Raw genomic sequence first — 12131 nt, forward strand, 5'->3', positions numbered from 1 at the left:
ACTCCAGAGGGCAGATGGGTCTACCTTTCCTTGGATCTTCCCAACTGTGGTCAGCCACACCTACAAGCAAGCCACGGCTAACAGAGTTGTGCCAGCCCATTACCACTTAGCAAAGGACTCCAGGACAGAACTGAGAAGCCATCTTTAAACCAGGGAGCTGCTCTTAATGTCTCCTCAACATCACTGGCAGTCACTGTGCCAAGTCTCATCTCCATGCCACCCATGGGTGGCTTGATTCTTGCAAGTCCCCTCTGCTCCTCAATGTGTGGCACTCTGAGGTACCTGGTGACACACTAATGTCAAAGGCTGGAGATAACACTTGCCAGGACCCAGTGAGCCCGGGCCATCAGTATAGGATGGGAATCCCCCCTGGCTAGCAGTGTGTTCACAAAGTAACTCCAGTGAAGCTTTTGTATTGCAAGATAAAATCCACACAAGGAAATCACCTCAGAAACACCAGCTGCCTGTGAACTACCGACCCTTTCCAAAACACTCGCGTAATAGATATCTGAGGCAGGAACAACAGGGCTTTCAAAACACCCCCTTCTGTTCTGTGTCTCTCTCACACACATACACACACACACATACACATGTACACACAGACCACGCAGACACATGGAAGGTGCCATAAATCTGTTTTGTCTTTTAGAAAAATCAGTGTGAATTTATCTCCCCCTGCTGGAAGCAGACAGAGCTCAACTTATTTAAACCACCACTAGGAACATATACTTGTGGCTGTGTTAACGGAGACAGCCTCACACTATGATGCTCCTCTGCTTTTAAAATTTCCACTGCCCTTTTGAAGAGAGTTTCTCCACTACACAGCAAGATAAAACGTGCAGACGCGTTTCTGTGGAGGAATGGTTTTAGTGAAAGCTGGTTTTACGAAAAGCCTGTCAGGGAGGAGATGGGCAGCTGTGTCTCTTCAAAAGGCCCTGCTGGCCTGGCCCAGATGCAGATGAACGTGTGGATGGCTTACGGAGTAGCTGTAAGGATGGCTAGCTTGTCAGTTATACCGACCGCTCTGTTGCTGTGTGACCCTGGTACACTGAACCTTCTGAACTTGTTTGCTTGTCTGTAAAACGGAGGACTACCTCTATCCACCTCATGCACAGTGTTTCATGAAAGGCTGAAGAGTGGTCAGCAGCCCATCAGTGGTGCTTTTATTAAGACCGCTGACTTCTATTCCTAAGAAGCAGATTCAATATATTGCCTGCATGAAAGAAAGCCCAGGTCGCTAGTGAACAATGACTTTAAAATTGTTTATTTTGGTTTTTCCAGATTCATTCTCCCAGCTGCAACGCCTCACCACGATCTTTATCAGCTCTCTTCTTGCTCCCTGGCCTCTGCAGGTGGAGGGATTCTGGAGCATGAGAAAGGGCCCAGTTGCTAGAAATGGCTCTGCCCTGGGCTCTCAGCCTCCCTCTCAGCAGAGACCTTGGCCTGGAATGTCTCCTGTCAATAAATGGGTTTGCACCTCTGTTTCTGGCTTTAGCCAAATGCTAGTGAGTGAGGTGACAAAGCCCAGTGAAACACCAGCCTCTGCCATGAGAGGGGCCCAGTGGGTACAAAACTAAAAACATGCTGGAGAGATGGATGGGACATTTTCTGAGTGGGACAGAGGGAGGAAGTTCACAAACCAGACTAGGGACTTGAAGTCAAGTGACCAGCCCATCAGAAGCCACATCACTGAGGAGTCTGTGGAAATCTCAGCCCCGAGCAGCATAGCTCCACCCACACAAGTCTACCTCAAGGAGCGACAATCTCACAGGAGCAAGCGGCCACAGCAAAGGCGGTGACCCTAGTGCCTGGGCTGCGCGGCCTCTCTCTCCCTGGTGCATAGCCTTATCCTCCACAGAGCCCGTACATGACTGCCAAGTATCAACGTTACCACAGAGCCAACTTCCCCAAAAACCAGTTTCCAAAGTCAAAAAAGCCCTGCAAAATGTGGCACAAGTGCCCAATGAAGGGGTGTGAAGCGGGGCAGCTCCGGGGAAGGCCTTCTGCAGTGCAATCCAAGTGTGCATGTGAGGCAGGGAAGCTGTGAACACGGGGTGGGAGACGGCTGTGTGTGTGTCACTTACTCCCAAGTTCTGCTGTTCCCCACTGTTTCCATAGTGAATCTGTCAGCTCATGAGCCAATGTTAACACCACAATTAAATCAACAGGTTTCTGGGTCTTTTAAAATTTTTTTTTGATGGTATTAGGGTTTGAACTCAAGGTCTTATGTTTGCTAGGCTGGTGCTGTGCCACTTGCGCCACGCCCCAGCCCTTTATGCTTTAGTTATTTTCAGATAGAGTCTTGCACTTTTGCCTGGGTCTGGCCTCAGATCTACTGCAACTGTGATCCTCCTACCTATGGCCTCTTGCATAGCTGGAATTACAGGTGTGAACCACCACACCCAGATAGTTTGTTGAGAGGGGTCTCACTAACTTTTTGCCCATGTTGGCCTTGAATGGCAATCCTCCCGATATTTGCCTCTAGAACAGCTGGAGTTAGTGCCATGCCAGGTCCAACAGCTGTCATTTCCAAATTCTTCCATTTACAGACCATTTCATAGAAAAAAGTGACTTACAAACCAACTTTTAGAATACAGTTCATTAAAACATTGGACTTCTCTGGACACGGTGGCATGCACCTGTGTTTCCAGTTACATGGGAGGCCATAGGTAAGAGGACTGTAGTCTGAGGCTGGCCCACAGCAAAAACATGAGACCCTACCTGGAAAAGAACTAAGGCAAAAGAAGAGCTGAAGGCGTGGCTCACTCAGGTGGGAGAGTACAGAGCGCCTGCCTACAGTGCTGGGCCTTGAGTTCAAACCCCAGCACTGGAAAATAAAAGGTGGGGGGCTTCTGTGCTTCATACTTATGTATGAAATAGAATAATGAAACTCGTTAAAATTGTTTAAGAAAGGAGAGGAGGAGAAGAAAAAGTGAAAGGGGGAGAATATGAGCATTCTGCCTTTAGTGTAGACAGCAAGTACCATGTCCTGCTGAAAGTTGTCCAACTTGAAGGAGCCGTTCATTCCCAGCCAACAGGCTTCAGCCTAGGACCCTGGTCTTTCCCTGCTCTCTGTGGCCTTCCTCTGCTCTGCAGGCACCTGCCTTACAGGTGCAACATGAAGTGCTTGCTGGCTAAGGAGGATACTGGCTCATCCTTGGAGGGCCAGCAACACAGACAGGGTTGGACTAGCAGGACCGAGGGGAGGAGACAGGTGCTCAGTGAGACTGCTGAAGGAATGAGGCCTGGGCCAGGGCTGCAAGCATTTTTGTCAAGGAGCTCTGGAGACAGGTAGATCGTAGCTGTAGCCTGCAAGGGGAGTCACTGCGGGAGAGGGAGAAATGAGGTTTCTCTAAAAAGGTGTGACTGAGGTTTATGCTATTTTCCATGGTATCTAAAGAACAGGAACCCGAGTTACTAGTTTAAAGAAGAAAAAAAATAAAAATCGAGGCTTTGGAGTTGAATTTGAATCATAGGTCTCAGTCAACCGCTCTGCTTCAGCCTCCAGGCTCAAAGTGGGGATTCTGTTAAGGTTGTGCTAAGGGAGTGTCTCAAGGTTGTGAAGATGCAGTGAGCTGCCACAGGCTATATGCATGCAGAACTCTGCCATTAGCGTACTCGGAATCCAAAGTTCTCAACTTCTACAGTGGGAATAAAAACCCAAACTCGACACTAATCTTCCTTGACAAACTGGCAGATGCCTGAGGCAATGCCTGTGTGGAGCCAGGGGAGGAAGGGAGGGACAGCACCACCTCTTAACTCACCTCTCTCTAGAGAGGGCCATACTCCAGATGACAACTCAAGGCACCCATGCAACAGGTCCTGTCATTCTCTACCACCAGTGGGGCCACAAGTCAATAGGTCTTGGGAAAACCAGGAGGTGTGGCTCAAGCGGTAGAGCAACCTGCTTTGTAAGTTCAAATTCCTGTCCCCCACAAAAAAGACTCTCACCAACAGAGAAACAGAAAGCACAGTACAGACCACTAGAAGGCACAGAAAAGCCCTGCCCCAGCAGTGAGCTCCAGTGGCCCCTCCTCTGTGATCTCCCTTTGGTTGTTCAGAAAACAGTGCCCAGCACCCTACAAAGAGGTGGGCTTCCCGTATTTCAGGTTGTGCAACTTCTATCACTTCACTGTTGGCCTCTCTGCTTTTGCTCTTCCTTGTTCTATTTTTGTGAATCTTGGACAAGCATTGTGGGTAAGGCCTGGCCCTCTAGCCTACTGAGCTTTGAAGGCCCTGTTTTTCGAGGCCTGGCCTTCTATCCAGTGTCAATTCAGGACTGGGCACCCGTAAGCACCCCTTACAGCAGTCAATGCAATAGGCAGATGCAGGACAGTGGGTGTTTTGTTTCTTCTGTTCTTTTATTTGAGATCCCATGTGAAAAGACTGTAGTTGGTTACAAACTTAGCGTACAGGTAAAAAACCCTGCTACCCCAGAACCTGGCTGCCATGTGGGGACTGTGAGGTTCACACTATTTTGGCCATGGAGCATTGGTGTTCTCCACCCAGTGGCCTCTGTAAAACTCAGAGGTCATGATCATCCTCAACAGCCAGCCCCGCCCTCGCTGGCTGCTCACTCCTCCAGGACAACCATAGAACCTCTGCTGGGGTTCGAGGCTGCTGCCACTGCACGGCCCTGGTTCACTATCTAGCTCTGGACCCTCTCTGCACAGCTCTGAGCACATGCCTCCAATGGTGTCCTGACCAGACCCACCCACTGCTATGCGGCCTCTGTCTCCTCCACCTACACTCCTCAGTGCCCATGGTGAAGAACTCCGCCTCATTCATTCCTAAGCCAAGGGCTGAGCCCAGGACCTGGCCAACAGATTTGAGGAATGCCACAAATATTTAACTTGAAAAAAGTCGTGTCTGGAAAACATCCAGGAGTGCTCAAGGTAACCCCAAGCACGTCACTGCCACCCAAAGCATCAGTCTCGTCCCCCAGGGCTATGACATAAGGAAGGAACTTCTGGTTTCCAGGACTGAAGCATGCAGTCCTTGCTCTAAAGTAGTCTCTCTTTGCTGGCCAACACCTTGAGGGAAGGCATCAGGCAGGTCCCAAGCATTACCTATGGCCATCACATAGACATGAACACACATGAACTTGGGTCTGTGTTCCCAACAGCGCAGGTCTCAGTTCTTCCACCCCACCCCCCACCCCCTGCAACAGCTCCAAAACAGGGCCCCTCTCTTAACTGCTATGTACAGGCTGATGCTACCAGAGTTAATTTAAAACAAGTGGAAGCAAGCAACACGGGTTAACACTAGGGGCCACTCTCGCCCCGGGGAAAAGCTTGGATCACGCTGGGAAGGAGGCAGAGGACTAAGAATGGAAACTTCCTACGAGAAACCAAACTGCCTGGAAAGCACACTCGCTCCCTAGCAGGAAGGCTGCTGTCACAGTTCCAAAGAGAGGGTAAGTTCCAGTGGAGAGGCACTCCTGACGCCTTGCCAGTGGGGGCTCCCGCACCCGCTAAGGGAAGTCTGGCATGCTGGCCTGTGGTGCTGAGACCCAGAGCAGCCAGACCACCCGTTGCACTCGCCTTTCAAATTGGCCCTCCAAAGTCCTGGAGGAATTTTAGTAAGAGCTCCTCCTTCCTCTCTCCTTCTCTTAACTCTCAGTAGGAAATGATGTCCTGCCACACGCCCGGAACGGAAACCCTGGATTTAAAACAATCGCGCCACAGAGCAAGGACTCCAGTGACTCATCTTTTTCACCACTTGTCAGCTCTCTCCTGCACGGAGACACAGACCGACGCGGATTCAACCTGAACACAGAAACAGCGCTGCTGATGCCAGGAGGCCAAGAAGGCGACTGCCTGGCACTGGTGGAGTCGTGGGCCGTAGAGGCCTACCTTCAAGGTCTTCACGGCCACCGTCAGGCTGTACTTCTTCCACACGCCTTCGTACACCTCCCCGTACTGGCCCCCGCCCAGCTTGTGCTTCATGGTGATGTCTGTGCGCTCCATCTCCCACCTGTCATAGTTGGGAGACACGCCGTAGACGGTGGGCTTGTTGCGCTTGGGGGCTGGGTAGTGCAGGGTGGTGATGAGCCCGTCGGCCACAGTGGAGTGATGGTGAACCAGCTCAGCCAGAGTGTTGAAGCGGCTCTCTGAGGAGACGTAGAGCTAAGAAGAACAGGGAACAGCCTTTAGCTGCAGAGCAATAGTGTCGAACAACTCAACAGGGCAGTCTGAATGAACCCTGCTTCATGCACGCTGAACCTCGGATGAACAGTTCTTCCCACTGGACGGTTTGGAAATCACCGACAGCACTGTTCTCTAGAAACACGATAATCTGTTTGCTAAAGTAGAAAGGCACAATAAAAAGCCTCAGGGCTTTTGTACCTGTTGCTCCCCCTGCCTAAAATTCTCCACACGGGTCTCTCTTACCCTACTGGGATCAGTTTAAACGTCATGAAGTCTTCCCTGACCACCCGGACTACAAACCACTGAGGGCTGTCCTGTCCTGCTTTCATTTGTCTTTGGTATACTCACTAGCTGCTAATTTACTGTTTACTTGCCTAACTACTGGCCATCTCCACCAAACTGAATGTACACTCCATGAGAGAAGGTCTAGCCATCTTCCTGTACAGTAGCCTTAATGCTGAGAACAAAAAACGAGCACATAGTAAGCACTCAGTAACTGGAACTCAGCAGCAGAGTGCTTACCTAGCACACCCAAGGCTTAGCACTGAGAATAGTTGTTGATGAGGCTTCATGAATAAGTACATAATAAGTACTGCTAGTTGGAAAAGAAAACCATGTAAATAATTTAACTTATAGTTACAAATGGATAAGCTCAGACACAATGATTAGAAAATGAGAACTCCTAAATGCAATCTGTATCTCAAGAAAAAAAAAGTGTATCTCCCTTGCATTGTTGCGTGCTCACTTCAGGCTGAACAGGCAGCATCAGAGGCCAAGATCTGCAATCACAGTGGAAGGTCCACATGGGCTGCCTGTGCCTTTTCCTTTGTGGGTAAGGAAGAGTAGAAAGGCCCTAAGGCAGGAGGGCATTTGAGTCTCTATCTGAGATCCAGAGCCTGTGTGGGAATGCTTCCTGCAGAGTTCTCATCTGGACAGGACAGAGGGACTAGGAGGGAAGGCTGGCAGAAAGCACCAACGTAGGTGGTGATGGCCACCTTTTCCTCTCTCCTTAGTTTGCTGCAGTGATGTGGTGAGGGTATGCTCCCTTACTAAAGCCAATTCCATATTAAAATCCATATAGAACACCTGGGCTCCAGGCACAAAGCTGAATCTCCTGGCTTGCTCATGGGGGAAAGACACAAATCACAACAAGGCATTCAGAAGACTTGCCCCAATGCCAAAGTCTTGAGGGAGAAGGAATACAGATCTGAGGCAGTGATGATGCTTGGGGAGAAAGGAACAGGGTTAGGCTTCAGTTGCAGCGATCCCCTCTTATTACTTAAAAGAGAAAAAAAAAAAACAAAAAAAAAAAACAGAGGAAGAGAAAGCCTGAGACATACATGGCAGCAACAGAGCCTCTGGCGGGTGTTAAGACAGGCATCATTTTTGCTATGGTGTGTGTGTCACCTAAGGGTCCCTGTGGTAAAGCCTGGATCCCCAGAGAGGAAGTATTTGGAGGTGGTGGAATCTGTGAGAGGTGCAGCCTAGCGGGAGGCTTACAGATCTTATTTACTAGGGGTATGCCCTCAAATGCCTTGGGAGCTGTCCTGGCTCACTCAGTTTTTTTTTGGGAGCTGAACTTGTACATGGCTCCCAGGGAGCTCTCCTGCCCCTCTTCCCTTCCTCTGCTTCCTGGTTGGAGAGGTGACCACCTGCTTCTGCACGCATTCCTCCACTGCTTCCCAGAGGCCCTTGCCACAGCCTGCACATGAACAGCCTCAGAACTGAGAGCAAGGTAAACATCCTTTCTTAGCTGCCTCAGTTACTTCACTACAGTTCCTGAAAACTGCCTAACATAGTCACTTTCTGTAAGTTTGTAATATTAGATAGTGAACGCATTTTCAGAAGAAGAAAATGAGTTGGGCGCAGTGCATCACACCTGTAATCCCAGCATGAGGGAGGCTGAGGCAGGAGGATGGACCATGTAGTGAGACCCTGTCTCAAAAACAAAACGAAACAAATAATTAACAAGTTAATGTGACCTATGACCCTCAAGAGGGTAAAGAGGATTTAGTAACAAGGTGATTTTCTTTCTTTTTTTTTTGTCTGAGGAGATGACATAAACAAACATTTAAAAAACCTAGGAGGCCAATGGCAAACTTTAGGTTTATCCTTTGGTAACAACCCTACCAAAATAAAATTCTAAGAAAACCAAGACTGGTCCAGAAAGACTCCCAAGCTTTGGGAAGCTTGCCATCATGTGGAGGCTGTGGCCCTGGGGCCCTGAGTGGTAGGCTTTCAGGTAAGGTGGTCCCACTTTAACACCTCAGACAGGAGAGGCCTCTACATGAACGGCTCTAGGGTCACATGTTGAGCTGGCAGCAACGACCATGCTGCATGAGAATACGTGAGCCACAGGGGTGCACATGGCACTCAGACGTGCTGTTACCTCAGTACCCACACGACATCCACAGCATTCTCTTCAAGTCAGTCATGGATGCAACTGTGGCTCACAAAGAAATCAAGTGGGGTACAGGGACAGTGCCTGATCCCTGCACCACACCTTGGAGGAGGGAGCGTCAGCTGTGCACTAGCTGCACTGCAGGTTGCCAATGTCCCCACCCCTCTTCTCCCAGGCCGGGTCAGCTCAGGGACGGTGGCCTCCCTACCAAGGACTGCGGAGAGGAGAGAAAAGCCAGAATGTGCTGACCCCTCCTGCAGTGTGAGGCAAAAGAGCCTGTGAGACCTGCGGGGCTCCTGGGCAGGGGTCCTGGGAGCGAGACTCATTCCCCACCCTAGCCCAGCCTCAAGCACCTTCAGGAGTGACTACACACTATCAGCCCCCAAGCCCCAGCTCATGCAATTTGTACTTGACTTGCTCAATTCCCTTACAGGCTGCCCCACTGGAGTTCAGAGAGTTCACTGAATGGGCAAAGTTCAAAGTTTCCAGTAATTAAATTTACATACCCTGTGACTGAGTTCATCTTTCAACCTAAAATTTACATTCTGACACTCCTTAAATATTAAAACTGTCCTTCCTCAAGTATACATAGCCATGTCTCCGTGTCCCACTGGGCCTACTCGGTGGCCTCCTTCTGATTCACTCTGGTTGTGGAGCAGCATTTTGCTGGTGAACTGAGTAACCACCAGGTCATGGCACATTCAGAGAGAATGGCATGTCGTTGTGCTGTACGCCCAACTTCATAAACACTTGGGGTGCACAGCCAGGGCTGCTGCCTCTTCTTAATTACATATGGACCCTGAACGGCAGGACTTGTCAAAGAAACAACTGGCTTTCCCCCTGATGCCACACTCACAGGCCTAGTGGAGCTCAGATTCATGAACCTTTGGCTGCCTCAGGCCTGGAGTCCCATCTTGGCCACGCTGTCTGGCCAGGAAGTGAGCTGCTGACCCACAGGGAAGCAGAAGCCCAGCACTTCACGCAATGCTCCAGCTCCCCTGGAAGGAAGGCAGCCAGTCAGCAGGCTTCCCCCAGGATGCCCGCACAGCTACGTCACTCAGGGGTGGCTGAGTCCTAGAACTTCAACAGGCTCTGTAGCAGCCTGCCTGCCACCTTGCCAGTATGTAAGCCCAGATTCATTTCTTGTCACTTCAGAGACCATGGAAATAATGTGCACTGAGGATCTCACTGGAGAAGAGGAAGACTACCCAGGGCTCTTGGAACTGTGGGATGAACAGTGGCCCCCCCATAGGAGCAGGTGAGGTGTGGAGAAATGAGCAGTACAGAGGACGATTTATGAGGGAGTAGTGAAGAACCCCTGGTCCTTGATTCTGCTATGCTAACAGAGGGTCACTGCAGGAAGAACAGGAGGGACTGGTTAAGTCTCAGGGACCACACTGCTAGGAAACAGGGAGGACTCCACTCAGATAAAAAATCCTGAAGCAGCTAGGTGCTGCTGGCTCAATCCTATTTAGCATCTTAGCTACTTGGGAGGCTGAGATTGGGAGGATTGAGGTTCAATGCTAGTACTGGTAGGAAAGTTCTCAAGACCCCATCTCAATGGGAAAAAGGCTAGGTGACTGTCATTCCCAGTCATGGCTGGAAGCATAAAACAAGAGGATCTTGGTCCAGGGTGGCCTGGACAAAAAATGGGACCCTACTGCCAAAATAACCACAGCAAAAAGGACTGGAGGAGTGGCTCAAGCAATACAGCACCTGTTTAGCAAGCATGAAGCTCTGAGTTCATACTCCAGTGTATGAAGTCCTGAAGTCATCGGCTATGGGCCTGAGCTGGTGGCCCCTGGATTGGTTGACAAAAGGAGAGAGGTAAACAAGAGCCAAAAGGGTGGAGGAAGAAGAAATCCTTTAGGCCCTGCAGAAAAATCTCCTACATTCTATTGTTTTCTAAAGATCAGCTGTCTTGAAAATAAGAATGAAGCTTAGTCAGTCCTGGCCTGTCCCTCTAACATCTTAAAATTTCCCCTTAGAAATCCAGAGAGGATTGTATCAAAGCTCTGCTATGTGAGAAGCATTCTTCAGTACTGAGCCCCAGTGTCCAACACAGAGCTGCGGTACCTCCTCTTCCCATCCTGGCACCAGTCTCTCACTCCAGAAATATGATCCCACTGGACCAAGCAGAGAGGAGCCTCTGCTAAGGGTTGAGAAGTCTCCAAGAGACAGCCTTTTCCAGAGCAGGGCAGAGGGCACAATGCCTGGGAAAGTCTGATGAGATGCTCAGTGGGGGTGCTGCCTGATCAAATGAGTGCCCAGTGCTCTACCTGGAATGAAAGGAGCCCACCTGGCATAAATCAGCTTTTAGACACAGGGGCTAGCTTCCTCCTTAAATGAACCTTGAATTCTATGAATCATGCATCTCACATACAGGCCTTTTTTTCCCTCTTTGAACAGTATTTTAGACCAACCTCAGCTAATGAGCTGTCAAACTAGATTATGCCTGCCTGCATCTGTTCCAAGGCTGCTGATTAAACAACTCTAGGGAAGATACCATTTTCCTGTTCACAGCAAACCTCCAGAGGTGATCTTGGTGCAGCGTGACTTGGATAGAGAAAACAGAAGGGAAGCAAACTGTTCACTCCAGAAACTCACCTCCCAGGGGGTGCACCCCGGTGTTCTGAGTCACTAAAAAAGAACCTTGTAGTCTGAAGACTCTTTCAAAGAACTACTACCCTGGAGTCTGTTTGGCCGAACAGAAAGGCCTAGCCCACCTTTGGGAGAAGAACTATAATGCAGGCTGAGGAGGCCCATCTCTAGTCACATCTCAACAACGGATTTGCTTCTGTACCCAAATCACTAGCAATACCCCCAATGGATGGAAAGCACCACAGACTAGCAAGAGGACTTTAACCAAAGACATGAGAATAAAGGAAGTAACATCTGAAAAAGAGGCACAGGAACATCCACATGGCACAATCAATGTGTGAGGACAGCCGGAAAATGCCCCAAAGACTAGAAACGGGGCTAGCCCACCAGATGCTGAAACGGCAACCAAAGTCTGGTGTGGGCACACGGACAACAGACTAACGGGAGGGAACAGGGACCAGCAGGCCCAAGTACACATGCAAATTTGGTATAGTTCTATGTGTAGGAAAAGGATGAACCTCATAAATGGCAGAAGAATGTGACACACACACACACTGCCAACCAGAGTGACAAAGATGGTGCTACACGTCTAATGGTACTGTTGGTGAGGGTGAGGGAAATGACACTTTCACAGATGCTGTTTGTGAGAGAACAAATTTGTACGATGTCTGTGGAGGGTGATTGGGCAATATGTACACAAGCTGTAAGTGTGTATAACCTTCAATCCATTCTGGCTTCTATGTATGCAGGATATGAGCCACTGGGTCTGTGAAACAAATGTAGTGGATTATGACCAGGAATTTGTAAAATCTGACATGTACCAGAATGGAATATAAAATAGCAGAATGTACTACGTACAGGAAGGTAAATAAAAATTATGAAGCTCTGTTCCTTGTGTAAGCATGGAGTAGAGAAACAAAATGCTGCATTACAGAGGGCCCAGGACTTAAAAGGGGTTGAAGCCCCTCATAACAGCACTA

General features: G+C 49.4%; 1 protein-coding gene across 2 annotated transcripts in view; it reads right to left on the reverse strand.

The window, feature by feature from the left end:
• Positions 1-12131, reverse strand: part of Abl1 (ABL proto-oncogene 1, non-receptor tyrosine kinase) — a 117205-nt gene that overhangs the window by 14251 nt on the left and 90823 nt on the right. For both annotated transcript variants that reach the window (XM_020185284.2, XM_020185292.2), the window contains exon 4: positions 5856-6128. In XM_020185284.2, coding sequence (XP_020040873.2) covers positions 5856-6128 — 273 coding nt within the window. The remainder of the gene's footprint in view (positions 1-5855; positions 6129-12131) is intronic.

This window comes from Castor canadensis, chromosome 13, assembly GCF_047511655.1.
Source record: "Castor canadensis chromosome 13, mCasCan1.hap1v2, whole genome shotgun sequence".
Taxonomy (NCBI): Eukaryota; Metazoa; Chordata; class Mammalia; order Rodentia; family Castoridae; genus Castor; species Castor canadensis.